The sequence below is a fragment of the Lampetra planeri genome, chromosome 30 (assembly GCF_965212315.1).
Source record: "Lampetra planeri chromosome 30, kcLamPlan1.2.h2, whole genome shotgun sequence".
Taxonomy (NCBI): domain Eukaryota; kingdom Metazoa; phylum Chordata; class Hyperoartia; order Petromyzontiformes; family Petromyzontidae; genus Lampetra; species Lampetra planeri.
This window is the reverse complement of record NC_136136.1, coordinates 7,699,943-7,727,289: the sequence shown is the minus strand read 5'-3', so window position 1 is coordinate 7,727,289 and position 27,347 is coordinate 7,699,943. Positions and strand designations below refer to the sequence as shown.

The window sequence follows — 27,347 nt, the reverse complement described above, 5'->3', positions numbered from 1 at the left end:
ATATACGAGGCGATGTAGATTTAAGGCCACTGATCTAAAGAGAGGGAGCAGTAAAGGGTGCAACCAATGTGCAGTTTAGAGGGGGGGGGAGGGGGGGGGTAATGTCAATATATTAAAATGCAACTTGGAAGTGATCATCATGGGTTTCTTTTTTAGCTGGTGACAAATACATTTTTTGTGGCATGATAATGACTTATAAATAATGAAATTAAGGTAATTGATAAAATACCTCATAAAATCAATTAACTGCACATCAGATGCAATTATAGATTAGTACTTCACATTAGTCATGCGTCGACCTTGAGAGTGGGGCTGTGCAGCAGCCTGGAACAAACTCACAGCTTATGTTGCTGTATTAACGGGCACATTAACTTTTTTGCACGCGATTTCAGTTTCATCAGTTCGACAAAATCTCTCCGCGAAAAGCGACCGATGCTGGGCGCGCGCTCGCCACCTCGGTGTTTCACGTCCTCCCCGGTGAGCGTATCGACACGCCTCGATTCGCTCTCCGTGCCGTGCGAACCCGGCCGGCGCTCAGTGGCGAACGCCGCAGCCGCCGTCGCTTCTTCTTCTTCCCACTTCCATTCCGCCACGACCAATCGGCGGTGCCCCACCCCCCCCACGTGTGTGTTCTCACCCATATTCACGTGTTTCCCCCCCCCCCCTCTCTCCGCGATGCCTATCTGCCCCACCGCTTTATTACGCCGCGTCCTGCTGCAAGCGTATCTCCGGCATGGCCGCGCTATTTTAATTTTGCGTTTTAAATTGCCCCTGGAATATGGAAATGTCCGTATATCTTGGAGGGCTTTTCTTTGGTCCGTGAACTCGCTCTCGGTCTTGCCTCCTGCCCCCCCCCGCCCCCCTTCGTCCTCCTCGGGCCTCAAGGACGCGGTTTGTGGGAATGGTAGCGGTGTAAATTGTGCGGTGATTCTGACGCTCGATGTGGTGTGGAGAGGCCTTCATCCAGCAGTGGATTGACAGAAGGCTATAGATTATTTAATCATTATTTATATTTGCAGATTATGGTAACGTTGGGATTTGATTAATTGCATCTTTAAGCATTGAACTCCTACCGATAGCAGTGTAGATGGAGGTCTATGTCCAACCACAGTGTGGCAGCGACCGGCGTATCAACGTGGGCCACAATTAATTGTCACACTTTCAGGGTCACACGTCCAGTATATTTTTACTTATCGTGGACTGCCCCTCGCTCAGTGAAGCTCCGTGACAAGGGCGACTAGATCATTGCTGCTATTCTCCTCTGTGCGTCACTGCCTATCACAAAGTCAGAACTCACTGCTGGGACTCATCCTGCCCTTGCAACTTCGCTCGCAAGCTTCGCGTGGGGCAAATCCAAGGAGATACAATGCGATAACTGAGGTCCTGTTTTAATGTATATTGCAAAGTGGATTGTGCCAAGAACAAATATTCCCACAATGACTTTTACAATTGTACTTATTTTTTGAAGTATTTAGTTTAGGAGCAATACTTTTAGATTACTGCAGTGTTTGTCTGTTACCCAAAAGCTACTGTGATTTGAATGTTCACGTGCCTCTTTAAAACTGATGAGGAAAAAAAAACATTAAATGTAATTCTCATCAGGCCCCATGGCGTCCACTGTCTGTCTTCTGGCCTCTCGACGGGCTATGACGGAGGTCAGTTGCCTGAAAATGTCACCTGTTTTTTTTCATTAATTGTTTTTATTTTAAGGCGCAAGCGTGTTATTTACGAATGTGTTGAGTTGTTTTTCTTTCTTATTATACTAATAATGATAATTAAAAAACAACCATTACAATATTCCATGCGGGAGGCTCCTGCATGCGGGAAGTATGGCCAATTCCATCATTAAGTGTTTGGTTTGTAGGAGGAAATTGTAGAACCTGCAGAAAACACACAATTAGCAAGGTGTTCGCACTCGAAGCTCCGCACAGAGAGATTCAAGAATCCATTGCTGCATTGCCGTCTGCTGACCACCTCACATACGAATGATATCTTTTGGAGAATAATCACGACAGTGCCATTATAAAATAGATTTAAGAAAAGTAAAATGGCAAAGCACCAGTCACTCCACTGCTTGACGAAGTGCCTGCCCATACCACGTCGGTCGTGAGGGTTGTCTCACCATACTTCACGATGCTGGTGAGTGCGGACTGACGTCAGTGGCAAGGGCCTTCCATTCACCAACAAGCGTGGTGCAGTAAGTTCAAGAACAACAACAACAACAAAACCGCACGACTGACGCGGCATGGGAGGACTCCATCCAGCAGTGGATTGACAGAATGGCTGAGAAGAGTATAGCATGCAAAGCGCTCCCAGCAGCCTTGCACACATTGTGGGTCTATCACAAGGAGCATCGTTAACAATAGTGTTGTTACACACACAAAAAACAATGGAGTCACAATCTTGCGAGCATCGACTCACGAAGTCAGTCTGTCTGGCACTTGACACATGGAACCTTGAGATGAAACGGTGCAGGTATGACACCGATAGGAGATGCCAGCAATGCATATTTTATGATTTACTCTGGCACCAGGTATTTCTCTCAAGACTTTTCTCCAAGTTTCCCCTGCAATGTAGACGTTCTCTTCGCTGGCTCTCACCTGCTTTAAGCACAACCACCACAATCCGAGCACAACGTACACGCCATCTCGCTGCAACCACACCTCACGACGCTACCCAGAGCAATGCCGAGAGCAGTGGGACATGAGCGTCGCGGAGAGAGGAGGCTTATTTATTACATTTGTTTGTTGGCCATATGCAGAGGAAAAGAGGCAGCGGGTCTTAGGCCTGGACTTGAATAGGGATGGGGAGTCAACAGCACAGATGGCTGAGGGCATGGAGATCCAAACCCCAAGGGCGGTAGATGAGAAGAATCGACCTCCCGCTGAGCAAAAGCTGACCCTGGGGGGGCTCCGACAGAAGTCCGCGGTTGCAGGAGGGGAATCGCACGCGGGAGGAGCGTGCGGAAGGTGCGGAGCAGGCAGAAGCGGCGGGTGGGGGTTGTGGTTGGCGGGAGCGCAGTGGGGCCCGAGAAAGTGAGCGGTTAAACCCACGGCTCTGTGAGACGCATGAGCAACATTTGGCCCTTCATACGTGCACGGTTTTTTGTTTTACCGGCGCGATCGTTAGCGCAGTAGAACATTAATTTTAAGAGCGCTCTTGTAAGTACTGGGGAATATTCTTTGTGGTGCGGATGGTTAATTTGACCGCGGCAATTCCGCACAACGGGATCTTCAATGCAGCAAGCTACGAGGCTGTAAAATAGATTCCGTGTTTTTTTTTATATTTAAAAAATAAATATCTCCCCCGCCGCCCGCCCCCCGCCGCCGCCTCCCAAAAAATCAAAGCGTGAATGCAATCGAGTGGGCTCGGCGGTGCAGGAATTAACAACAACAAACGGGACAGGAGGCGCTGGGCGCTTCCAGCGAGGAGCGAAACGGCAGCCGCGCTTGCCCCGGCGTTTTATGCGTTCGGCAACTTTTGACGATTTCACTTTGAATACAAATCAGTTCACGCGTACATTTGAGATTTTCGGAGGGCATTCGTCTGCAGCTCGATGTCTGTTCACGGGAAGCAATTCGTACCCCAATTTGAGACTATTCGCCTGGAAACATCCCTGAAGGTTTCATTTCTTGCCATCGGGGCCCCCGCAGTGTAAAGTGCAGTCTCGCACTATTATCTTTCTGGCCTTGTGCTATGCAGAAGGCCCGTTGCCCGAAACATCGCCTATTATGTATTTTTTTTAGGGCCACGGTATTACTGATGGAATGTGTTTGAGCTTTTTTGTCCGTTCCATGGACACTGCAGTGCAGTTTCCACGCTTCACTGGGAGCCGATCAGACCCTCCCTAATGCGATTGGGCAACAGATGCTTGCTACGGGGGCTCTAACGACTCGCGCCTTTGCGATTCAATGAGTTGTCACGAATCGGGGCAGCAAATTGATTCAATTAACTATTTTTTTTTTTTCTCTATTTCAGTGAATGTAGTAGCGGCCTCTATTGGCACGTGGGTTGGCAAAAAAAAATATGTTCCATAAAGGTTCGGTTGCTACACGAAAAATGTGACGTGTGCATCGAGAGCCAGTGACCAAACAGTGCTTGAGACTCGTCCATCATCAGCAGACCCAGAAATAATCATACGGGCAAAATGTATCATCGTTTTAAGAATATGTCATAAATATGATGCGCCTTTCCTTCCATTTGGTGGAAATGTTTGAAGCCAGATTTATTACAACAAATTAAATGACTTTAATATAGGAGCTGAAGGAGGCTACGTTATAAATGATTTATTAATGCAACACAATATCTGTAAATAACGTGCACCTAATAAAACAACACGGGATATTTTTTTAACTGCAGTTTCACGGCCAAAATTGTAATTGCATGTAAGTAAAATTAATGTGCTCTTAGATTTACCTGAAAACACAGTGATAACACTGGCTGCTTGTATTGATTAAAGCCATAATAACGAGTATTTGATTTTAGGCTCCTGAAAGCACTCGAATGAACAATTGTGGAGTTTTATCATTGTACGTTTAAAATAATACCCATTGTGATAAAACAAGACACAACACATGCACTCACTCACTCACTCGATGATGATGATGACAGCGACAGCCTTTAAACGCAAAGTGGCCCTGATGTCACGGCCACCCTTGTGCCGAATTTGGAGACCACGTGAAGTGGCGAATGCTCACTGGCAGAAGGTCACGTGGCAGACACAGATGTTACGAGTTAACCGGGATTACGCACACTCCCCACAGCATCACCGCCTCGCTGTGTTTCAGTCGCCCGACGCTCCGATCGTTATTGTGCGCATCGCTCCTCCAGTTCCCATCACTGACAGTTATCCAGCAGCATCTTTGAATTGGCCTCCTCCAGAGAGAGGCAGACCTCGTCACCGTCGGTACCAGTCATCTGGAAATCCACTCGCCTTCTCCTGGTTCACATCGGCCCATCTGTTCTGTAACCTGCGCCAATCCCAGCCTGCATAGCTCTATCCAGCCAAAGAGGATGCAGACACGAACACGCGTGTACACGTGCTAACATGAAAACCCCCTTGCTTGAACTAGTAGCTTCACTCACTCGTAGAGGCCACACCATTTGAGTATTTGGAAAACTTCAGACTTTTTAATAAATGCATGCTTCCTGTGCGGTGCAATGATCTAAATGTCACTCTGAATCATCTAAATGTCATAGTTTAGGAGTGCTGGTCAGATAACAGCCCCACACCTGCAATGCCAAGCAAGCCTGTAAATGTACTAACCAGGCTTGAACCTTAGTTTCTGAAGAATCCTCTTGTGCGCCTGGTTTGTAGCCTGACACGGCAGGCATGGGTTTGATAAACATGCAATAACAGTTCGGAATGCAGCACTCCATATATGTTATTTACAGTTGTATATGATGATGTATTGTTTATTTCAGTGCAATTAATTGGTCATATTTTGTAAACATATTGCATATTGTAAAAACACTTTTATTTTTAAAAATGTTTACAGGTAAAATTTTCAGCGCCTAGGTTGGTGCAATGAAAATGCCTCTATAAATTGTAATTATATCATTGCCATTCCACTGCCATTGTGTGATGGATCATAGCCACACTATAAAAATACGGCATTAACAAAAAGGGAAAAGTAATAGCATGCTGCTGCAGTATTAATGTTTTAATGCAGGATTGTGCTTTTCTGCATACACATGTAAAAATATATGAACGTAATTTTATTTATGCGGTAACATTACAGGGCCCTGTTTATGTGACATGTGATAATGCGATCGGCAGTGTTTCCAGAGTCCAGACTTGATTGCCAGAAAAATCATATTCCTGTGGATATAATTAAACCTTGGCCTTTTCACATTACTATTGAAATTGGCTCTCAAAGACGAACACCCATGTAAGCATTGCCGCACTCTGCAATTGCATTTTAGTTTCACCTAACGTGGAAAAAATTGTGAGTGTGTGGTGCGTGATGTGCGTGCGTGCTGATGAGATTCAACAGATCGACCCGCGCATGTCTGTGCTCTCAGGTCCGAGCCAAACACGTACAATGTGTGTGTGCCTGCAAATATATTAGCTTGTGTACGTGTATGCGTATACACGTACACATTTACACATGCATGTGGATACATATGTGCGCGTGTTTGGACTTGTATGCGCGTGGACATGGGGAGCGATAGTGTAGTAGCGGATAGCGTGCTGCACTACGAACCTGGATACCAGAGGTGTGGACGCGAGTCATGTGACTTGGACTCGAGTCAGACTCGAGTCATGAATTTGATGACTTGCGACTCGACTTGGACTTGCATAACAATGACTTTGTCCCACCTATGAGATGTGGACTCGAGTCATGTGACTTGGACTCGAGTCAGACTCGAGTCATGAATTTGATGACTTGCGACTCGACTTGGACTTGCATAACAATGACTTTGTCCCACCTATGAGATGTGGACTCCAGTCATGTGACTTGGACTCGAGTCAGACTCGAGTCATGAATTTGATGACTTGCGACTCGACTTGGACTTGCATAACAATGACTTTGTCCCACCTATGAGATGTGGACTCGAGTCATGTGACTTGGACTCGAGTCAGACTCGAGTCATGAATTTGATGACTTGCGACTCGACTTGGACTTGCATAACAATGACTTTGTCCCACCTATGAGATGTGGACTCGAGTCATGTGACTTGGACTCGAGTCAGACTCGAGTCATGAATTTGATGACTTGCGACTCGACTTGGACTTGCATAACAATGACTTTGTCCCACCTATGAGATGTGGACTCGAGTCATGTGACTTGGACTCGAGTCAGACTCGAGTCATGAATTTGATGACTTGCGACTCGACTTGGACTTGCATAACAATGACTTTGTCCCACCTCTGCTGGATACCCATATTTGATTTCCGCTCATGGCCAACACCAGTAACGATTATCTGAATAGGCCCTGGGCCTCCCCTTGGTCGACTCAGTCTCAAATGAGTACCTGGTGCAGTATGTAAACATTGCTACAGGGGAGACAAAGGCGGTCGGGCGTGGTGCTGCCCACCCACCCCCTCGTGTTTAGAAACTTGCATTTAGAGTATTTGTCTGCTATACATTTCCACGTGAGAAGCTACTTCGTTGAGCTATCATTTGTGGCCAAGTCACTTCTGAAAAATAACTAACTCAGTGGGCCTCACCTCTTAAAATAAAAATATTTATATAGTTCCGTGTACCATTCCAGCCTTAATAGGTGCTCGCATAATTAGCACTTGCCCCTAACAGTCTGTTAAAGGCTGGAGGGGGGATCTTTGTCTTTGCTAAAACAAACCAGAATGAACAGCCGTCCCTTCTGCATACGATGTAGCGATTAGCCGTGTGAATCGTATGTATGAGTCAGCCACTATATTCGTTTGTGGTGGCCACGCATTTATAAAGCAGATGTTGGGAATGCATATTTGTGCGTGCGTGTGTGTGTGCGCTTGCTGATGTGTGTCTGTTAATGAAACATGGTAATATTAGTGGGGGGGGGGGGCGGGGGGGGGAACAACACAAATATGATTAAGAAGAATGATATTGTTTACATCCACATTCATTTTCTTGGAATGGCCACCAGCACGGAGTTACGCAAATGTGTACCCAGCAGCGCCTGTAGTGCCTCTGTCGTGATAAGTGTGACTTTACATCATCCATTAGCCCACTGTGAAGGACAGGCGAATAAAAACATCCATTCTCAAAAGACGCACCACGTGGACTCTAAATGGTCTTTTAAAAAAGCACGCAGGTAGCAACGCTACGGTGCTTATCAACTTTTGCCGTGCCTAGGCTGGCTTTTGTCATAGGAATGTTGCATTTTCCACTGCTGGTTAAGGGTTGCGAGTGGCATTGACCACGATGCCTTTTAATCAAGGAGTCACTCTGACAAGTTTCTTAATGTGTGTGTGTATACTGTAATTATAATCGAGCGGTTAATTAGTGAGCGATGATTATCGCTCACTAATTATTGGTGTGGCGATCATGATCGATCATGATCGCCGCACCAATAAAGCAGAGTCTGTCAATTATCGCAGGAGGTGACATTCCATGGGAATGCTCTTTGCCATCACCACCGCCACCACCGCCACCACCGCCACCACCGCCAGCACTGCCACCAGCATGACCACTGCCACCATCGCCATCACTGCCACCACCGCTGCCAGCACCACCGTCACTGCTACCACCGCCACCACCGCCACCACCGCCACCACCGCCAGCACTGCCACCAGCATGACCACTGCCACCATCGCCATCACTGCCACCACCGCTGCCAGCACCACCGTCACTGCTACCACCGCCACCACCACCACCACCGCCACCACCGCCAACACTGCCACCAGCATGACCACTGCCACCATCGCCATCACTGCCACCACCGCTGCCAGCACCACCGTCACTGCTACCACCGCCACCACCACCACCGCCACCACCGCCAGCACTGCCACCAGCATGACCACTGCCACCATTGCCATCACTGCCAACACCACTCCCAGCACCACCGCCACTGCTACCACCGCCACCACCGCCACCACCGCCACTGCCACTACCACCAGTGGCAAGCAAAGCCTTGCCTTCACTCCCAGCGCTCCGTGCGGGACGTCCACTGACGCCGTGCCACCACCATGGGCACATCAGGTCGGCATCGTCCCGCCGAGAGAGCGCCCGCGCGGCAGGTCCACCGCGGCAAGGGCGGCACGGAGACGGAGCGCGGCAGGCGCAGCGGTGCGGGGGGCCGTCGAGCACGGCACCACTGGAGGGACCCTCGGCACTTAGCGCTTGAGATCGCTACGGGGCACACTCTCGTCTATTCTAAAGTGGAAACTAATCTAATCAGCGCAACATTGAGCGGTTTTATTAATAGTGTATTAGTCTATTTTCCAATGAGAAGGGTGTCCCCCTGATCTGACATAAACTGGATGGTGATTGCATTGTTGAAGCCGCGGTTCGTGTTATTGAAACGCGCCGCTTCACCCCGCGACCCCCGAGCAGGCCAATGTGTCCGCGCGTCATAGCCCCGTGCCTGGCACATTAAAATTGCCCGTAATTAAACCGCAGATTTTTAATAAACCCTTTGCCAACTAGAAAATTAATCTCAGCGGGCTCTGAACTTGCTTAATAAATTACACGTAATTTAACCGACGAGTGCGGGGGGAGCTGTACATGTGTATTTGTTATTGTGTATTTCACTTCGTGATAGGCTGCGGCGGCGCGGTCGTTAGCGCACCGCACCACGAACCCGGTGACCTGAGTTCAATTCCCGAAACGTTGCCCCTTCGGTCAATTGACGCAATGACAAATGGGTTCATTTCCATTTTTCATTAACCTGTTCATTATCATGATCAGCCATGATCTTATCCACTCCTATCACATTCCCACGAGTACAATCCGTCTGACTCCTGTGCACCGAGCCAATCTTATCACCCCGTCTTGCGCTGAATGCCTCCTTGGGCACGCTACCTCCTTTGGCTGCCACTCCGTCGTGAGTCTCGACCGCCGAGGCCATCGCGCCGTCAAGCGACTCGTTCGGCTCAAGCCTGCCTGCTGCTCTTTCACCGGCAATGCGATTCGCTCAAATCGCATATGCTGTGCATGGTGGTTAGCGTGTGGCACTACGCGTGTACGCCTGTGGTGGTGGATATCTTTGTCTTTGTAGGTGGGGAGCAGTGGAGTAGTGGTTAACACACTGCGCTTTATGAGCCCGGCCACCCAATCTCGGTTGCCACATCGGTGATGAATATCTGACTAGTCCTCAGTAGACCCAGCTTTAAATTACTACCTGATGTGGTGTGTAAACATCAGTATTAGGGAGGCAAAGGTGGCCGCATGTGGTATTGACTGCTCACCTCATCGTGTGCCGTGCCGGCCTTCGTAGGTGATTCTGGCTGACAGCACTTGCCCCAACGCTCCGTTAAATGCTACATGCTGGATCTTTGTCTTGTGTGCATGCGTGCGTGCATAGGTGGAGATGGCTGGCAGCAGCGCGTTTGAGTACGTGCACCCCGCGGACCGCGGGGAGCTGGCGGAGCAGCTGGGCATGAAGCTGCCGTCTGGGCCCGGCACCCCCTCGCAGAGCGCCCTGGGGGCCGCGGAGGACGCGGCCAGCACGGCCTCCTCCTCCTCGCAGGCCGACGGCCTGGACCCAGGTGGGGAGCCTCTCATCGCAGCAGCAACAGCAGCAGCAGCAGCAGCAGCTCAAGGGGGGCCCTCTAGCACACCTTGCATGCCGGCACCAAGACACACCGCTGCGTTTAGAAGGAGCAGGATGGGAAAATGAAACGAACCGGGCTTGCACTGCCGCTCAGGATGTACCGGTCACGCTGCCGTACAGTTCTCCGATGGTTTTCTTTTTTGGGTCATGCCGCTTGTCGTTCGGCACGATGTCCGACTTTTCTCTCCCAAGTGCCGGGAGCTTCGTCCGCGAGCTAAAATCTTCGACTTCCGTTCGCGATGTTCAACATTTTACTGGAAGGTTTTTTTTTTTTCAGGAACTAAAGTTGAATGGAAATTGGCTTAGTTCCTGCAGAAGCTCCCAGCACGTGGAGCAAAACGTCGGACATAGAGCAGAAACGACGCGCGTCGCAACCCAAACTCGCACCGGACAGCATATGGCGGTTGTGCTTCATGGCTCGCTTGTGCCGTGGGCAAACGAGACATGCAGCGCTTATAAATGAATAGCAAGCCAGTTAACGCGAAGTGCTGTCTCTGGTTCGAACGGAAGTTCCACCTATACACATGCAAACATGTGGCTGCGCAAAAAAAAAACCCAGCAAAGACGCCAATCAGTGCCGTAAATAAATACTTGGTTAAATTCGCTCATTAAATGACAAATCAGGAAATCGTTGGGTTTGCGAACTGCGAACCTCGACATTCAGGGGCGAGCAGCTGTCCTTCCATCACCTGGCTCAGTCGCTTGACTTTTTTTTGCTGACCATTCTACTTAAAGCAATGTTATTTACAAAACAAACACCTTACCTTGGCAGTTTTAAAACGTTTTTGTCAAGACCGTACGTACAGAGACCACAAGCTGCTATTTTGGAACGCCGTTCTCAAAATGATGGCGACACATCTATGAAAACGCATCAAGGCTACATGTCCGCTGCATATCCCAACAACTAGCTGTTACTTGAAAGCAAACCACATCGCAAGGCTATTTGTAAAAAAAAATCCACATTAGTATGGCACACGTCTACGTGAAAAGCTTCCATGGAAATCGCCGGAAATTGACCTTTTGTTCCGGTCATCGCTCGCTCCGTTCGTAAGGACGGCGGCGTCACGATCAGCGAGGGCTCGCGATGCTGCCCGCCTGCCGTGGGCAGGTAACGAAGTCAAATTTGATAATCGCCGTGGCTCCTTGGCAGACAAACCCACCCACCGTTTCTCCACCGTCCAGCGACTGCCGGCTGTCAGAGCTGATCGTTCTTTTCCAATTTAGCAAAAGGTGCCAGCTTATGAAGGTCAGCCAAGCCAAGGTTTCTCTGATTACGAGGCTCAGGGGCAGTATTTTAAGATATAACTAGTCCTGCCTTACCGTTTTATCGGTTTCATTTGCATATAAATTAATCGGCCTTTTTTTTTCTCCCCCCTTCTCCCAATTAGAACGTGTCTGCATATAATCCTGGCATTAATTTAGGCAATTACGTTAAAATGCAGGTGACCGTTAACAATCGCGGGCGAGCGTGCTTGCCGTTTGGATCCCGTGCTAAGACGGCGCATTCAAATGGCTTAATCGGCATTAAAAGTTGGGATTAGTTTATTACGGTCTCACCCATTTCAATAACGTTCCGACTTGGGAGCGACGCGCGACGCACCGCGGTAATGGTTCTCGCGTTGGCATTCGCCCCCCCAAAATTAGAAGAGCAAGATAATGAAATAAACACGCCGCCCCGGCAAAATGCCGAGTATTTTTCCGTGTCGTTTTAATTCGAACGGGATTTTGTTTACGGAAAATCCCGTGTCCGTGTGCACCAGTGCCCGAGGGTTCAACCTTTCCACCCGCAATCCCTGCCGCGGAAATGTCATTACTCGGCGCTCATTGCGCCATCAACATTTTGATCGTCACGGAAGCGCGCTGGAAGTAAACCGACACGCAGAAGAGAAACATTCGAAGGTCTTTTCTTTGTTGGAGGGCCTTTTCCAGGATGTGCATGGAAATAAAAACAATGTTTGCAATATCGTCACTTTAGTCATTTTTACAAACGAGGGTATCTGAATCGAACAAGAATTTCATTTGTTGGCATGTGGATGTTGTTTTTTTATTAATACGTACAAGAGTTGATGAAAATGTTATTTTTCAACATGCTGCTTTTTTATTTTAATTTGCAACATTTTATGGGAGTTCTCTCCATCTCGACTGCTGCTCCTGGGGTCTGGAATTCCGCTTGAAATTGGTGCGGTTGAAACTCTGTTGCTGTCCTTATTCAAGTCAGCACTTGAGACCCCATTTGTGTTCACGTGCATCTGGAGATGAGAGTTGCACTTAGACGCTATTTAAATGTAGATTGTGTTACATTGCAACTTTAGGAAGTTGCACTTTTTCTGCGTCGCAATTTCATCACGAATAAATAAATAAACGTCCACGCGAGGTAGCGCATGCCTCATCATCGGTGTGCCGTGTGTACGCCTAAGTGACCTCCTCTGATTGGATGCCACCTCGGCTTGATGACGAGAAACCAAACAAATACACAAATAAAAAAAAATCCGTCACGGACTCTGTGAATGCAGCATGGGAAGGAATCCATTGGAAAATGTTACCAAAGTACCGCAGTTCTTGCAAAGTGGCTCAAAGAATACACGTGTTTTTTTTCTGCTGCAAGACAAACTAATAGGTGTACGCCTCTTGCCCCAACAGAACTGAGCAGTCCGCCTCTGATCAATGTGAGCGAAGGGTTGGATCGCTCCTTCTTCATCCGCATGAAATCCACGCTCACGAAGCGCGGCCTGCACGTCAAGTCGTCTGGCTACAAGGTCAGTGTCCGAATCGCGCGCCGAGAGTGCAGGCAGCGTAACTGCACCGGGGCCCGTGGGCCTTATGGGTCCAGGCAGTGGCCTACGAAGAAGAGGTAGAACTTGGACTGGTGGGGGTCTATTTCATTCGAGCACAGGCGTCTGAGAGAGAGAGAACTTTGTGGCAAAAAATAATTCACAATGCAGAAGGTCTGGAAGAGAACGTGGCAGATGAGTGTTGTGGATGGGATTTGGCAAAATTGATTCTGCTGGGTGGGACACTTATGCAGGATCGAGGAGACCGGCAGTGGAATACAGTTTCTGGCGAGTTTCGTGACCAAGGTGGAAGAACTAAGAGCTGACGGTGGGATGCGGTTAGGGTTAGATCTTGGTGGTGGCATCTCTACTCTGCAGCAGCTGCGGGAACCGGAGGAGGGCAGCGAGCGTGGCGAGGGTTGGTGGCATCGAATGCTTTGGCCATGACGATGTCGTAGCGACCTTGAATCTTGACCAGGGCCCGTGCCGGCCACGCTCCGCTGCTCCCCGCTGAAGGAACTTCTCAGCGAGTTCTCAGCTCCTTCTCACTTCCAACCCTACCCTGCAGAATTAGTTACCACGCCGTGTACTGGTGGCGTCGCTTAATTTGAAATAGCCTTAATAATTGCCACTCTGCTGCTTGACACTACGCAGAGTGGATGGTGAGGCGATTGCTTAATGAGCCATGTTGGAGCAACTTATTCAGTCGTTGAAATGTAATTTAATTCGGCGTAACGCTGCATTTTCTCTCGACGCTATTCAATTACGCTTCTTAAGCGAATTGTACTTTTTTGTGCGGCTCTGGAGGCACGTGCGGCCGCACACTGGCGACCTGTCAGACTCGGGCGTGACCTCGCATATGCCCAGCATGGCAGAGGCCGCCCTTCCTCGGTCCTCGGTCACTTTTCCGGGAATGTCTTCCATACGGAGCTTTCACGACACACACACACACACACCGTTCTACTGAAAGTTGAATGCAAAGCACGGCTTTATCTGTATTGATACGTTTGTAATAGCTGCTGGGTGGACGGGTGGGTTTGGGTGGTTGGGTTTTGGTGGTTGAGTTTTGGTGGGTGGGTTGGTGGCAGTAGTCAGCGGCTCTCAGAAGTAAGGGCTTGGCGTTCCCTTCACCCAGCGGTCGTGATGGCAGACGGCACGATCATTATAACTTTGTCTACCATTCAGCCCTCTCTGCTTTGTCACATTGTTTTTGCTTTGAATAGTTCGTTCTTCAATACTGCCTGCTGCATTAGTTGAGTTTGGAATTATTATCTTTCAACATTTTCACTTTTTTCACTTATTTGCCCGGACGTTTTATCCATTTGCGCTCGATTGCAATGTTTCCCCTGTGCCTTAGCTGTCGTTTACTCATCATTGTTTTCCGAATAACCTTTGTTGTTCAAAATCCTTCCACTTCCCAGCCGTTCCGTCTACTCGTATTTTGTGGGTCATTCATCCTGACGCAGACTCAAGCGCGGCATAAATTGCCGGGTGATTACAGCGGCATAGTTCCTCACAAGGCTTGGGCAGGGCATGATTTCTCCACCCTCAACAGCAAGGGGGGGGGGGGGGGTGGCAGCAATGAACTATTTTCCAGAGCTCAGCCCTCGACAGCTCAAGCTAAACTTGGGCCCTGGGCTTGAAACTTGGGCTTATTTTTAACGTGAGGTTTGCTACTGCCCTGTTCTCAGGATAATAACATGCACTTCACCTCCCATGTTTTACAGTTATTTATTTAATTTAACCAGGTGAGAAAGTAAAAGTTTCGGGTTATATCTTATAACCCAGTGTGTGTTTTTGTGTGTGAGACCAGATCAGTGTAACTTTATTGACACCAGGCACAGGCTCGGGGGTGGGTCTTACATTCCGCGGCTGTCAATAATCCGTGGAATTGGGTAACAATCGGAGTTTGCGTTGCCACGCGTGAATGCACTCAGCGTAGAGGGTCGACGGCAGTCAGCGTGTGGATAGCGGCCAAGAGGCCCTTACCTGCCAAGTGGCTCAGCTCTGCCCGTGGGTCCCAGATGAGCCGCACAAACGATTGGCCAGCGCGATTCTGGAACATTAAATCCTGCGGAAAGTCCATCGGCCAAAAAGTTGTTCAACTTTTATTCTGCCCTCTCGGCACTACTTTCAATTTCTCTGCATTTTTTTCCTTTTTGCCAACTGCTGGCCCACCAGTGACTATGCCAAAATAGCGCCCAATTATCTGCCTCTGCCGACAAAAAACTCGCGTGTACTTTGTAGACAGGGAATGCATCACCTGCACGAGCGTGTGTGTGTTTATGTTTGCTTGCTTTTTGATCGAGGTCGATATCACGAAGCAGCCAAAATAACTGAGCTTTGACATGTTAATGAATCGGCAAATCCATTCTGGTGCTGCCTATCCACTGTACGATTTGAAATAGCTCCATGCACGGAGCAAGTGCCCGTTTCAAATCCATACACCGGATAGATATGCGCCATCGAGGCATTGAGGAGTGCTGTTGGGGTTGGGGAATGAGTAAAGCCGTTGACAGCCGACACACTCCCCACTCGCTGAAAGTACGCGAGCACGATTCGGAACGAACGGGTCGGTGACGAGGCGAGCGTTTGTCGCGTGCGCGCCCAGGTGATCCACGTGGTGGGGCGGCTGAGGGTTCGAGCGGCCTCCTCCTCGGCCGGCGGGACCTCGTTGGGGCCGGCGGGGGACGATGGCGGCGGCGGCGGCGCCTCGGTCCAGCTCCTGGGCCTGGTGGCCCTGGCGCACGCGCTGCCGCCTCCCACCCTGAGCGAGATTCGCATCGACTGCCACATGTTCGTGACGCGGGTCTCCCTCGACCTGCGCATCCTCTACTGCGAGAACAGGTGGGGGAGCGGAGGCGACGTGAAAAACTATGCAACGTTTTTTACGTTATTTTATTTAACTCACTCTGTCTGTTGTTTTTCTTGTTGTGGTTGTCGTTGTTGTATCCTCAAATCTTGTAACTCAATTTTAACCCACTTCCCAATGTGGTATCGACTGCAAACTTGGTGTATTTATGTCATACTGATGACAATACTATATTCTATCATAAAAATATATAAAACATATGTTTTTAAACATTCTTTTTTATATGTTATGTTTCGGCTTGGGTCTAATTGTCCACGGTCAACTGACGTTGGCTGTAATTGGCCACGGTCCCTTACGTTATGGTAAGCTTCGGAGCCACATCCTGGAGTCGTGGAGTTCTTCCATTACTAGTACATTTCATTAAAGCGTGTTTTTTTAAAAGTTTTTTTAAATATTACTTATTTAACCAGATAAGGGCCCACTGAGCAATACAGATATTTTTCAGGAGCAACCTGGCCACTAATTATAGCTCAACAAAATGGCTAATCATGTGGAAATTTATATCAGGAGCCAAATACTCTAAATGCGTGCTGATTCTAAATGTGGAGGGAAAAACCGGAAGGCACGGAGAAAAATCGACACGACCACAGGGAGAAAAACATGCAAACTCAGGCGTTGAGGGTCGCGATTGAACTCACAACCTCCTGCATACCAGGCGAGGGAGTTAACATCTCGCCACCACGGCGCCCGAGTCCCTGCGCTGCCGTTGCCACAGGCGATGGAAATCCGACTAAAGCTGTGCCAGGAACGGGCCAGCACGGCACGATTGTCGTGTCAAGGCTTCGTGACCTTTGACCCTTCCCTCCCATCGCCCCCTTCACTCCCTGCTTGCCTTGTGGGACCAAAATTCACCTATTTCATATATTTAAGTTTTCCATTCGTGGTAGTTTTATTGACAAAAGTGTCGAGTTATCGTTATCTTTGTTTGTGCACCACTGCCAAAGCAGTATCACAAGCACATGAACAAAATTCAGATTTTTTTGTCAGACACGGTTGAATGCATGCTTGGGTTCGCTTACATTATTCAAAGTTAAAATCTTGCCTTTTTAACTTTTCGGCTGGGATGCCATTGGCGACGTATCCTGTTTCCACGTTACGTAATGACGTAACGACTGTTCCCGAGGGTGATCGACTAAAAGCGTGTAGCTCCCTTGCCAAGGCAGGCTACAATGTCCTCGTCGGAGCCGCCTAGCTGCCGTGAGGATTCGGGCTGGGCCCACTTTCCCTGTTCGGGAAACAGGCCACCCAACTCCTACGAATGGCTGTGGAACTCATCACGAGTATGATTAGGGTTCACGTACAAAACCAGAGATGGGGCTTGGGTCATGGATAAGGCTCAGTGTGTTCGGTGCTGGGTAGCTCATTTGTTAGGGTGAGTGTCAGGGCTGGGATCTGATCAGCTGGCTGGCTCTGCCCTCTGTTTGTTTGCAATGTTCCCCAACTGCCAAGAATTTTCTTTTCACTTTGTCTCTGTGACCGCTCGCATAAAACACAGTTGTGTTGAGTGATTTCTTTTTTTCATCCTGTAAATTGATGGGACATTCAAAAAACAAGATCTCTTATTGGAATACAAATGAGCCATCCGTATGTTACGCGTGATGCACACAGAATATATTTCGTCATTTGAATCTCACTATGCCGCGCAGAAAACATTTTGGCAATCATCAGGCATGTGCGGCTGGTAACTGCTTCACTTATATGTGAACGGAGGTAAATTGATCAATTGGTGCACCGTGGTGGGGCGTGAGGACTGGAGTTTGAGAACCCTGCCTGAGCCCACCGATCGCTGTCAACAGTTAATTGTGTTTTTGCGGACCATTGTGCAACAGTGTTGATGTGTTATATAATTGTTGTTAATGCTGTGGATGTTAGTGATATGTCGTATTATGGTTGTTGTTGTTGTTGATGTTGCGATTGAAAGTAGGTCAGCCAGCGAGTGTCGTTGTTAAACGAATCCTAAGAAATCCATAAGCTTGCAATTAACTTAAGTTTTATCCCACGCAAATGCAGAGGCAGTGCTCGTAACATATACTTCTAAATTTTAACTACTCTAAAAGTGTAGTAAAATGTTAATTAGCCTTAAAAAACAACTTTCTTTTCATTGGCTCAAATAAAATAAAACAGTTGCGCAATGGCCAGTAAATATATGGCATATCGTGAAAAAGAAGAAAAAAAAGTGTCAGTTTCTGCGACAGTTCCACAGAGAACCTACCCACGGCCTTGCGGGGGGCACCAGCAGCGCGCGGTTTAGAAACACTGCTCTAGACGATGTCCACCTCTGTCCTACGTTGATTCGTTGGCCGTTGCGTGTGATCACTCTAGATGATGTGCCTTGCATGCTGCCCCATGCAGAGTGAGCGACTATCTAGACTTCGCCGCGGAGGACCTGGTGGGGAAGAGCTGCTACCACTTCATTCACCCGGGGGACGTGGAGGGCATTCGGCTGAGCCACCTCGACTGTGAGTGCATCCGCCCACCGTCCCTCCTGCGTGAACTCGCCCGCCCGCCCGCTCACTCGCTCACCCGCTCCCCCTCATCTCTACGTCGCCCATGAGAGTCGCGCGAGGTCGTCGTTCGCCGGGAGTGCCGCGTCGGCCTGCGCACTCCACTGTCAATTTAACCACTTGCCAAGTTCTCGCGGCTGCCTGAAGTCCAAGTGCGGCTGCCTAGCTGGGTTGGGCTGCAGGCATCTACGCGTGGCAAGAGAGTTGAGAGCAGAAACGTTCAACACGTGACCTACCCTGGAAAGCTGCACTTGGATTTAAAAGCAATTGTTTACTACTTCATCAGAAGGAGATTGATGAAGGAGATAAAGATGGCAATGATGATTATGGGAATTATGGTGATTGATTGTGCTTGATCATGGTGATGATGGTGGTTATTATTAAGTGCATTGGTTATCTCTGTTGACTCCCTAACAAGGTATTGCCCAAACAGCCCAATGCAGGGCCTTGCCGATAGAGAGTCTCGAGAATCATTTGGCTTTCCTGGATACAGAGATTGCAGTTGAAGCAGTCTAGCAGCAGCACTGAGCGGTTTCGTGGTAGTAATCTGTACACAGCAGTAAGTGTTGCGGCGATCTGGTGAAAGTGTGCATGGCTCTGATAGAAGTGACTTTGGTTTGATCTCCCCGTTTTCTTACGTCAGTCCACATATTCCAATTTTCAGGGCATCCCTAGGAAGAGCTTTGCACCTTCCTGCCCCATCTGCTTCCTTGCAGACGTTAATCTCTCCACGATGCCTCCTTCTAAAGTAGGGCACCATGTGCCGCTACTGTTGCCAAAACGTACTCATGCCACATCTAAGCCGCAATGAAAACAAGATCGTTTGTAGTGCCGCAGACGAGCAAACGCTTAAACACAAGCTTCATGAAAATAGATTTTCTGTCAAAGCAAGGATCGTTGGATAATTTCTGAGCGTGACCGTTTATTTTATTTGACCATCGGCCGCTGGCAGTGGTGGCATCGCTGTGAATTTGGCAGTCGGAGCACGAGCGAACATTTGACCACGGTCGCGGTCTCTGTGGGTGTGGGTTTGGGCGCTGTAAATTCATGATGCATTCGGGCTTACGGACCCAGAATTCTTGCCAAAATGCCCAACACTCCGGCGAATTGCAATTGCGACGTGGGCATCCGAGACATCGACACGCGCCCCGCATACACTGCAGCGTTCTCAGAAATCCCTTCATTTTGGCAGTGGTAAAATGCACTTTTGGTTTATCATCCAACCATCAGACAAGGATTTGCGGCGAGTTATTTATTTATCTGTGCCACAGGAGTTGCGGCGGTGGGATTCACGTCGGGAATTTCAAAGTCATTAAAATTTTGAGAATCTTGTTACCCTGAGGTCGGTTGGGGGGGGGGGGGTGGAGGGACCGACCGCTGGTAGAAGATGCCCCTCGGGGACTCCGGAGATGCGAGGGTCACCGGAGAGCCGAACGACTCTGCGTGCCCGACGTCGCAGAGCTGTTAGGAACCGCGCCACGCGCTGCAAACATCTCCGCCGAGCACTGGCAACGAGCAGGGCTTGGCCACTTTCGCCCGTCGGCTCTCGCGCAGTTTCAGTCCCAGAATTCCCTGCGCTGTCGCACGGTCTCGCAGTAAATACGCAGGTGGCGGCGATGATGCTGGGTATCGGAGTTTTTTTCACATTAACTGGTTGTTTCGCCCTAACTAGTTGTTTCGCTATAACCCAGTTGTTTCGCACTAACTAGTTTTTTCATCAAAATAAATGTGGTGACTGTTTTTGACGGGCAGCAGTAGGCTTCGTATAAGTATTCTCAATTTAGAAAATTACAACATTTTCATAAGTATTCAATTTTCCATGTAGGCGTCTGCCATCTGAATTTTCAGTGCGGCTCAATCTGTTTTTTTTTTCTCCTCGGTGAAAATGTTCTGTTTACACAGGATTCCGCCGTTTGTTTCCTATTAGCGTGATACAATGGCCAATCACTTCTCACTGATTACAATAAATTGCTCAAATTGGTTTTTCGGTTTATGCAGAAATGTGTTGCAATGGGGCTTTCAAAACGGGGTGTCCAATTTGCATTCTATTAACGGATGGTCCTTGACCAGGGCGACGTTACAGGTCAGGGAGCCGCTCCCAAAGCAGACATTACTCGTGACTGCGCCTACGATGGCGCTGTTTTCAGGGCGTTTGTAACACGGGATGCAATCTTTTTGGGGATAAATTACTTCCAAAGTTTGCACTGCATATTTTCTCCGCACAACATATTAGGCAATAAATAATGCAGAACACGGTTTATTTCTATTCTGGGGCGAAGGAATAGAAGCAAGTTTTTGCTCAACAGAACTTAAAAGCAGGAAGAAAATCTTTTCAAATTACCTTGAGCCTGAACGCTGTAAGATTTAATATTAATTGCAAAGAAGCGGTGAGAATTTTCTCCGAATAACCCAAGGACTTGGTGCATCTCCCCATGGGCACGAGCGACTGGCTGGTTTTCTGTAAAGCAATCGCCACTAAATGATGTGACAGTTTAATTACTCCGCTTGCCATTGCCCTGCCAGAGCAGCTAATAGAAGCCATGGTGATAGCAGTGCTGAGTTTGTGTGTGGGTTTCAAAGAGACGGAAAAAAATTGGAGTAGAGGAAAAACTCTATTTTCTCCACCGCCCCTCCCTCCCTCTCTCTTTTCCAACACAAATTGTTACATGTGATTACTCTTTTTCGTGTGAAATCAATTACAGGCCAGCCATATTGCTGAGCAGCTTGATAACTCTGTTTCTACTTAGGAAGAAGTAGAACATATACATGTAGCATATAAACAGTTTTTTTATATTGAAATGTAATGTTCCAGGCAACTTTGACTCTTGTTTTGTTCGTAGTCAGCATTGTCAACCGTTAGGTAAAGCCAAACTTACCGCCTAATCTAAGGCGGACGCTTTGTTCGCACCGCCCAATCGCATAGGGTAACAAGAAGTCTGCCTAGCCAATGAAAACGGAGTTTGTTGAAAGTGTGTGTTATAAACAGTGATTGGCCTACAGGGCACACAACCTTGGATAGTCATGTGACCTCTGCCTGTAAACGGATTGGAAGTTATTCTCGTAGTTGCCCAAGGGGATCAGCGAAGTACATTTTACGAGTAATCTTTTTAGTCTTTATTGCAAAAATTGCAATGACAAATGTTCCGGCAACCGTTGCAAGTGGCGATTACCAGCAATGATTACCCGAAAGCTTATCTAGTGCATAGTTCTTCAACTATATTTTCCAGTGGGCCACAATAAAATTGGCCATGTTACACGTCATGTCGTCCCATTTTGTTGTGACATCATAATGCCTGTAGACGTGGCGGCAAATCTCTACCCCAACTTTCTGATGTATATCTCCCATTTCGAACTCCCTGTCACCTCACCAATCTCTATCTCTACACATCGGTGGGCCCCTAGCTCAGCGGGGCCACTCTTAAGCTCCTTCATCGGCCTTACGGGGCCCACGGGGCCGCCAGTTGAAGAAGAAGCCTGAAGTCCCCTCGTCCATCGTTGGCCTCGGGCGCCTGCACTGCCCCCCGTGCCACCGCGGCCCTGCAGCACCGACAACGACGCGGGGCGCGTGCCGGGGGGGGTCTCGCGCGGCGCTGAGCGGCGGCGCTCATCAGCGGCGCTCGTGTTGTGCCCCGCAGTGCTCAACAAGGGCCAGTGCGTGACGCGCTACGTACGCTGGCTGCAGAAGGGCGGCGGCTACGTGTGGGTGCAGTCGAGCGCCACCGTCAACATCAACACCAAGAACGCCAACGAGAAGACCGTCATCTGGATCAGCTACATCCTCAGGTGCGTGGCCTTTTATGACGTCCGCATGCTCGTAAACGTTACTCCCGACCCGGAACAATAACGGAGCAGCCGCCGGGCAATAGAGCGTGCCCTAGGTGGAGGAATCGACGGGCGAATTGGGATATTCACGGTTTTGGTTTACCCGCGCGCTTCTCTCGTCAATAGTAACACGGAGGACAAGGACCTGCTGATGGACCTGCAGCAGCTGCCGCACCACGCGCGGCAGCCGTCCGAATCGGCAGAGCCTTCCGAGTCCGACTCCGACTCCAAAGACAACTCAGGTATCGATCGACGTCGGGCAAGGTGTGAGAGTCGGGATGGATACGCGTGCCTCGGCCGGAGGGGAGCTGTCCAGGCTCGAAGGCCGCTGTCGGTCCCTTTGTTTTCTGCCAACGACTCGCAGTGCTGCTTCCTTTCTGTAAAAATAAATCTGCCCACTGTTTGTGCTCGGCGGCTTGAGATGCGCTCCCGTTCAAGACGCTGCTCGGTAAATCCACATTTTATTGTATTTTAGGTGCTGTTGTGGTGGAGATGGCCAGATGGCTCAGAGGTCAGAGGACGAAACCAGCTGAATCCCTGGGTTAGACTCCTAGCAACCGCGTATTTTCATAAACCAGGTCTTCAAATATTTTGATTTGATGGTCTCAGCCCAGTTGTCCATGACGAGAGAAATGAGAAATCATGTAAGGTTAGTTTTTGCGCTTACTTTGGATAAAAGCCCGCTCTGAGAATTCAAAATATCCATTTTACTCTCATACGATCAACAATCCCATAGCAGAGTGAAGGATATTTCAGTCCTGGGGAAAAAAATCCATTCTGCAGCCATTCTCTGACACATGGGACACACGGCTCTGCGAGATTTCCAACACAAGGATTCTTCTTTGCACCGCACGATGCCTGTAGCAAAACATTGTAATCAATTCAGGGGGATAAAATACCAATTATAATTTCTTTCGCGTTATAAATGTGTTGCCGTTTTCTTTCAGACGAGCATGAATCCATGCATCCGCACAAGCGGCAGAGAAGACAGAGGGAGGAGGACGAGGAGTGGACGAGCCCCCTGTGCCGCAGCCGGTGCCTGGTGGACCCCATCATGACCCAGGGCGAGAGCAGCGGCGCCAGTAGCCAGGGAGAGGACAACGAAGAGGACGACGATGACGAGAAGAACGGGAGAACTTTGGACGGCTCGGACCACGAGTTGGAGAACGGTCATGCGGACGGATACGCGTTGGGCCTGAGCTCCTCCAGCATCAAAGTGGAGCAGCTCAGCATGAAGTGCTCGGCCGGCGGGCCCACAAGAGGCCTCCATGACAAGATGTGCTCAGGTCGCCTGAACGGAAACGACCGGAGCCACCCAGAGCAGTCTTCCACAAAACCGCTCAAGCAGAGGAAACCCAAACGGCGCAAGAGCAAGCGCCTGCTGCAGCAGATGCAGTGCAGCCCGGCCGAGTCGGTCGCTTACGCGTCGTCCCCCGGCCTCTCTTCCCCACACGGGCAGATAAAGACCGAGAAGCCGGAGCACGTACATTTCATCGACGGCAGCGTTTGGGACAGCCCTCTGAACCGAGACATGGCGAGGAACGACCTTCCGTACTGCATCGTGAGCCCCTCGCCCGACGCCCAGCAGCACTTCCTGTCGGCGCAGACGAGCCTCCACGTGGCCATCCCAGACTCGGTGCTCACGCCGCCCGGCCCGGACAGCGCCACCAGCCAGCGCTCCGCCTTTGTGGCGTCGCCGCAGCCCGGCGCCGCCTCCGTGATGCTGGCCGGCTCCGACCCGCTCTCCCCACCGCTCTCGGCCTCCCCGAGGGAGGGCAAGCCGGGGCCGGCGCCGTCCAACGTCAGCCCCGCCGCCACGTACGACATGGAGAGCCTCGAGCTCCCCCAGGACGCCTCCTCCACCGCCGCCGCCGCCGCCGGCATCGCGGCTGCGGCGGCCGCCGAGGGCCCCGGCGCACCGTCGCGGGGCACGTACGCCGGCGGCACCATCCGGTACGCGCCGGCCGACCCGACGCTGGGCGCCGTCGAGGAGGGCGAGGACTCGGACTCGCAGAGCGACGGGCCGACGGGCGACCGGCTGCCCGACATCGGCGATGCCAACTACGGCGGCTTCGAGGCCAAGGCGTCGATGGAGATCCTGTACCAGCGCATGCAGCAGATCGGAGTGCCTACCTCCTTCCCGTCTGTGTCGCCCGGAGGCGGCGGGCAGCAGCACCTGCCGGCCGTGTTCGTGACATCAGACGGTTACCTGGCGAACATCCCGCTGCAGCTGTTCAGCAGTGGCGGCGCGCAGCAGTCGAATGCGCTGGACGACGAGGAGGACTAGGGGAGGGGTGGGCGCGGAGCGGCGTACACGTGGCGGGAGTGTTTACAAGCTTTTGTTATGAGAGGGGCCCGTATGCTGAATACAGTCGAAGCAAATATATTTTACTCTAAATGATGTGTTACATGGCAGAGAAAATTAAGTCAAACTTTCCTGGTTATTGCATAGGTCCATTAACATGTGAAACGTTTAGATGGCCAGTATATTTTCGATATGAGATGAGTTTTATGCTGTTTTAAATGCCGGTGGCAATTTTTAAAGGAAATTCAACTCTATATATATAGTATTTGTGTTCAAAATGGCACTTATATTCCCACAGGTCAAATTACCTAATTACAAACTCGTTATCATATTTGTCCTCACTGTGTCAGAGGCCTTACACATTCTCTGTGTTCAGGAAGTCCTACCTGGCTCTGGTTCTCACGTTGGACCAGTTGCAGCGTTGCACATTGACAGAATCAAATAGCGTTCGACGGCTGCACCCGAGTTAATGCTCTTTGCACACGAACACCAACACGTCAGCCTGACAGGCACGGCCGCAGTTCTGCGTTTGTTAGTCCAGACGCTCTGCATCACAAGCAAATAGAATGCTGCTCATAGGGCACATATAAACCAAGCTCTGCGATTGCCGCATTGCATTTCAAGCTGGGAGCGGCGTGGGGGGGGGGGGGGTTGAACAGTGTTTGGTCTCGCTACCGTATTCTCTCCTCCCAGCTCGGCAGGAGGGATGTGCTGTGAGCTCAAGCCTGCCAAGAGACTGATCCCAAATCCCGAAAATATCCGGGGGTATTCGCCCTCCCGATGACGCACGACGGACTGGCTTTTCGCGAAGCCCTTTCTTGCCACGGCGGCTTGACAAAAACTAAACAACAAGAACAACAAAAAACTCTTTCTCGGAACACCTCTGCAGCCACTGTGACTAATACGCCCATGTGCAATGTGTGTGCCGTGTTACGGAGTCGCGGGATCTAGCACAAGTCTGTCGTGTTAGCTTATTGCCGTTTGAATATTTGTGTGTGCCCACTCTTTTTATTGAACGTCGCGTCGCGCACCGCCGACGTGTGCCCGTGTCTCGTGTCACCTGCGTACCCTTACGGTGTTTACCATGTCCGTGCTGTCCGCTTATAGCCGTCATCTCATCCTTTAGTTAATTGCCGGTGGTTTTGTTACGAGAGCCGTTGCTGCGTCGAGTCTGTGTGCGTGTACACGAAATCTCGCGGTAGAGATTTGAATCTTGCGGTAGAGATCTGTGTCTGGTTTTGTCCTTCCCGAGGTCGAGTTTCTGGTGTTGTTAAAGAGTACCGTGTACTTTGTTGACGACCACCGTTCCTTCAGAAGTAAGATTGTGCAGACGACCAAGGTGGCGGGGCAATGCGCACGCGACGCACACGGCAAAGCATTATCTTTAAGGGTTCCTCCAGAAAGTTGTAGAAATAAAAACCCAGAGTGGGCACGGGGAGAATGAAGGGGTGGTGAGACAATAAAAAAAGTATATCAGAGGGGGGATGTTACACGTGAAGGCGTCCACGATTATAATGAGAGCGTTAGTTTTCTTCATCTGCAGAAGGAACCGTCCCGTTGGTGACAGAGAAGGGTTTGACAATCAGCTTGCCAGATGGTGTTCACGTATTTTCCTTTCGCAACAAGCAAACACATTTCTACTTGTGAAAATTAAATGCTACTCGTATTGGGAAAGTCGCGCACGCACACAAGGCCAATTTCAAACAAGGCCCAACATTTCACACTTGTACATTTTCAACGCGCTAAAGAAGGGCCTTTCGCCGCAACGGGAAATGTGATCTCATTCGTGTCAAATCAACGCTGGAGGTCTCCTTTGTAGAGTGCTGAAAGATTCATCATTGCAGGCCACCGCGAACGACCATCGCGCCGAACAGCGAGTGGCTGCTTCGTTCCGCTGATGGGTCTAGTCTCGATCTGAAGAGGACAAAAAGCTCTTCACGCCTCTTTGTTCACACTTTACGATCCGTTAAGTTTTCCGCAAGCATACTTAATTTTACAGATACGAAGGCGTTTGAACAAGGGGTGATTTGAGTTTTTCATTTGCTTTTAAAGGGTGATGACTTGATGTACCGTAATTGTTTATTGTTTGAAAGATGTGGTAGCTGGTAACGTTTATTAATTTATAAATGACCTCGTTGTGGTGTTACAATTGTACATAAGTGGTTGGTCCAGTCGCACTGCTTTGTTTTAAGAAGGTGCCACGTCTACACACAATGTACAAATCTTACTCAGTCAAACTGAGGCTAATATTCATTCAGCTTGTTAGAGGGGGAACAAAAGATGTACATTTATACATGTTTCTGGTTTTTGTAAGCACACTTAAATTTAACTAATTGAGGTAACATTTTCGTAATTGTCTTTGTATGGGTCTGTCTGCTGGCGATCAGTATTTTAAAAAACAACGACGAAAAACTAAAAAAAATGTGAAGTTATTTTTAAGTGCATGTATGGAGTCTGTGTTCCGCATGTCAGCAAAAAATGAGAAATAAAATATTGTACAGACTGCAAACCGTGTCCACTCTTGGCTTGCGCGTGCTGTACTTTCAGGGCCGTGGCGCGTCGGACGAAAGACGAGAGGTTAAACCGTGAGAAGAATTGCCCAATTATTGCCAGGGCTTGAGATCATTAGCGCGCGAGGACAAAACCACTGCATGGTGACCAGGAGGTGGACGTCGATTGAAAGTGAGCCAAACCCAAAAGGCCACGGGGTATCTGACCAAAGCGTTCCCGAAGTACGGTTCAACCCACGGGTATTTTGTTTGGCGATGATCACGGGCAACAGGCTGGCCGCGTATCCATTCCACTGCCTGACGATGCCTTCTGTACGTTGCATGCCTCCTCCCCATCCTCCTCCT

At 49.5% G+C, this 27,347-nt stretch overlaps 1 protein-coding gene across 1 annotated transcript in view; it reads left to right on the top strand.

The window, feature by feature from the left end:
• The window catches only part of LOC144728719 (neuronal PAS domain-containing protein 3-like), a 92,245-nt gene extending 65,319 nt beyond the window's left edge, over window positions 1–26,926 (top strand). The window contains exons 5-11 of the mRNA XM_078608326.1: window positions 9,970–10,153; window positions 12,859–12,974; window positions 15,601–15,836; window positions 18,214–18,320; window positions 22,001–22,148; window positions 22,314–22,429; window positions 23,135–26,926. Of these exons, the coding sequence (XP_078464452.1) occupies window positions 9,970–10,153; window positions 12,859–12,974; window positions 15,601–15,836; window positions 18,214–18,320; window positions 22,001–22,148; window positions 22,314–22,429; window positions 23,135–24,474 (2,247 nt within the window). The 3' untranslated portion in view covers window positions 24,475–26,926. The remainder of the gene's footprint in view (window positions 1–9,969; window positions 10,154–12,858; window positions 12,975–15,600; window positions 15,837–18,213; window positions 18,321–22,000; window positions 22,149–22,313; window positions 22,430–23,134) is intronic.
• Window positions 26,927–27,347: the final 421 nt, after the last annotated feature.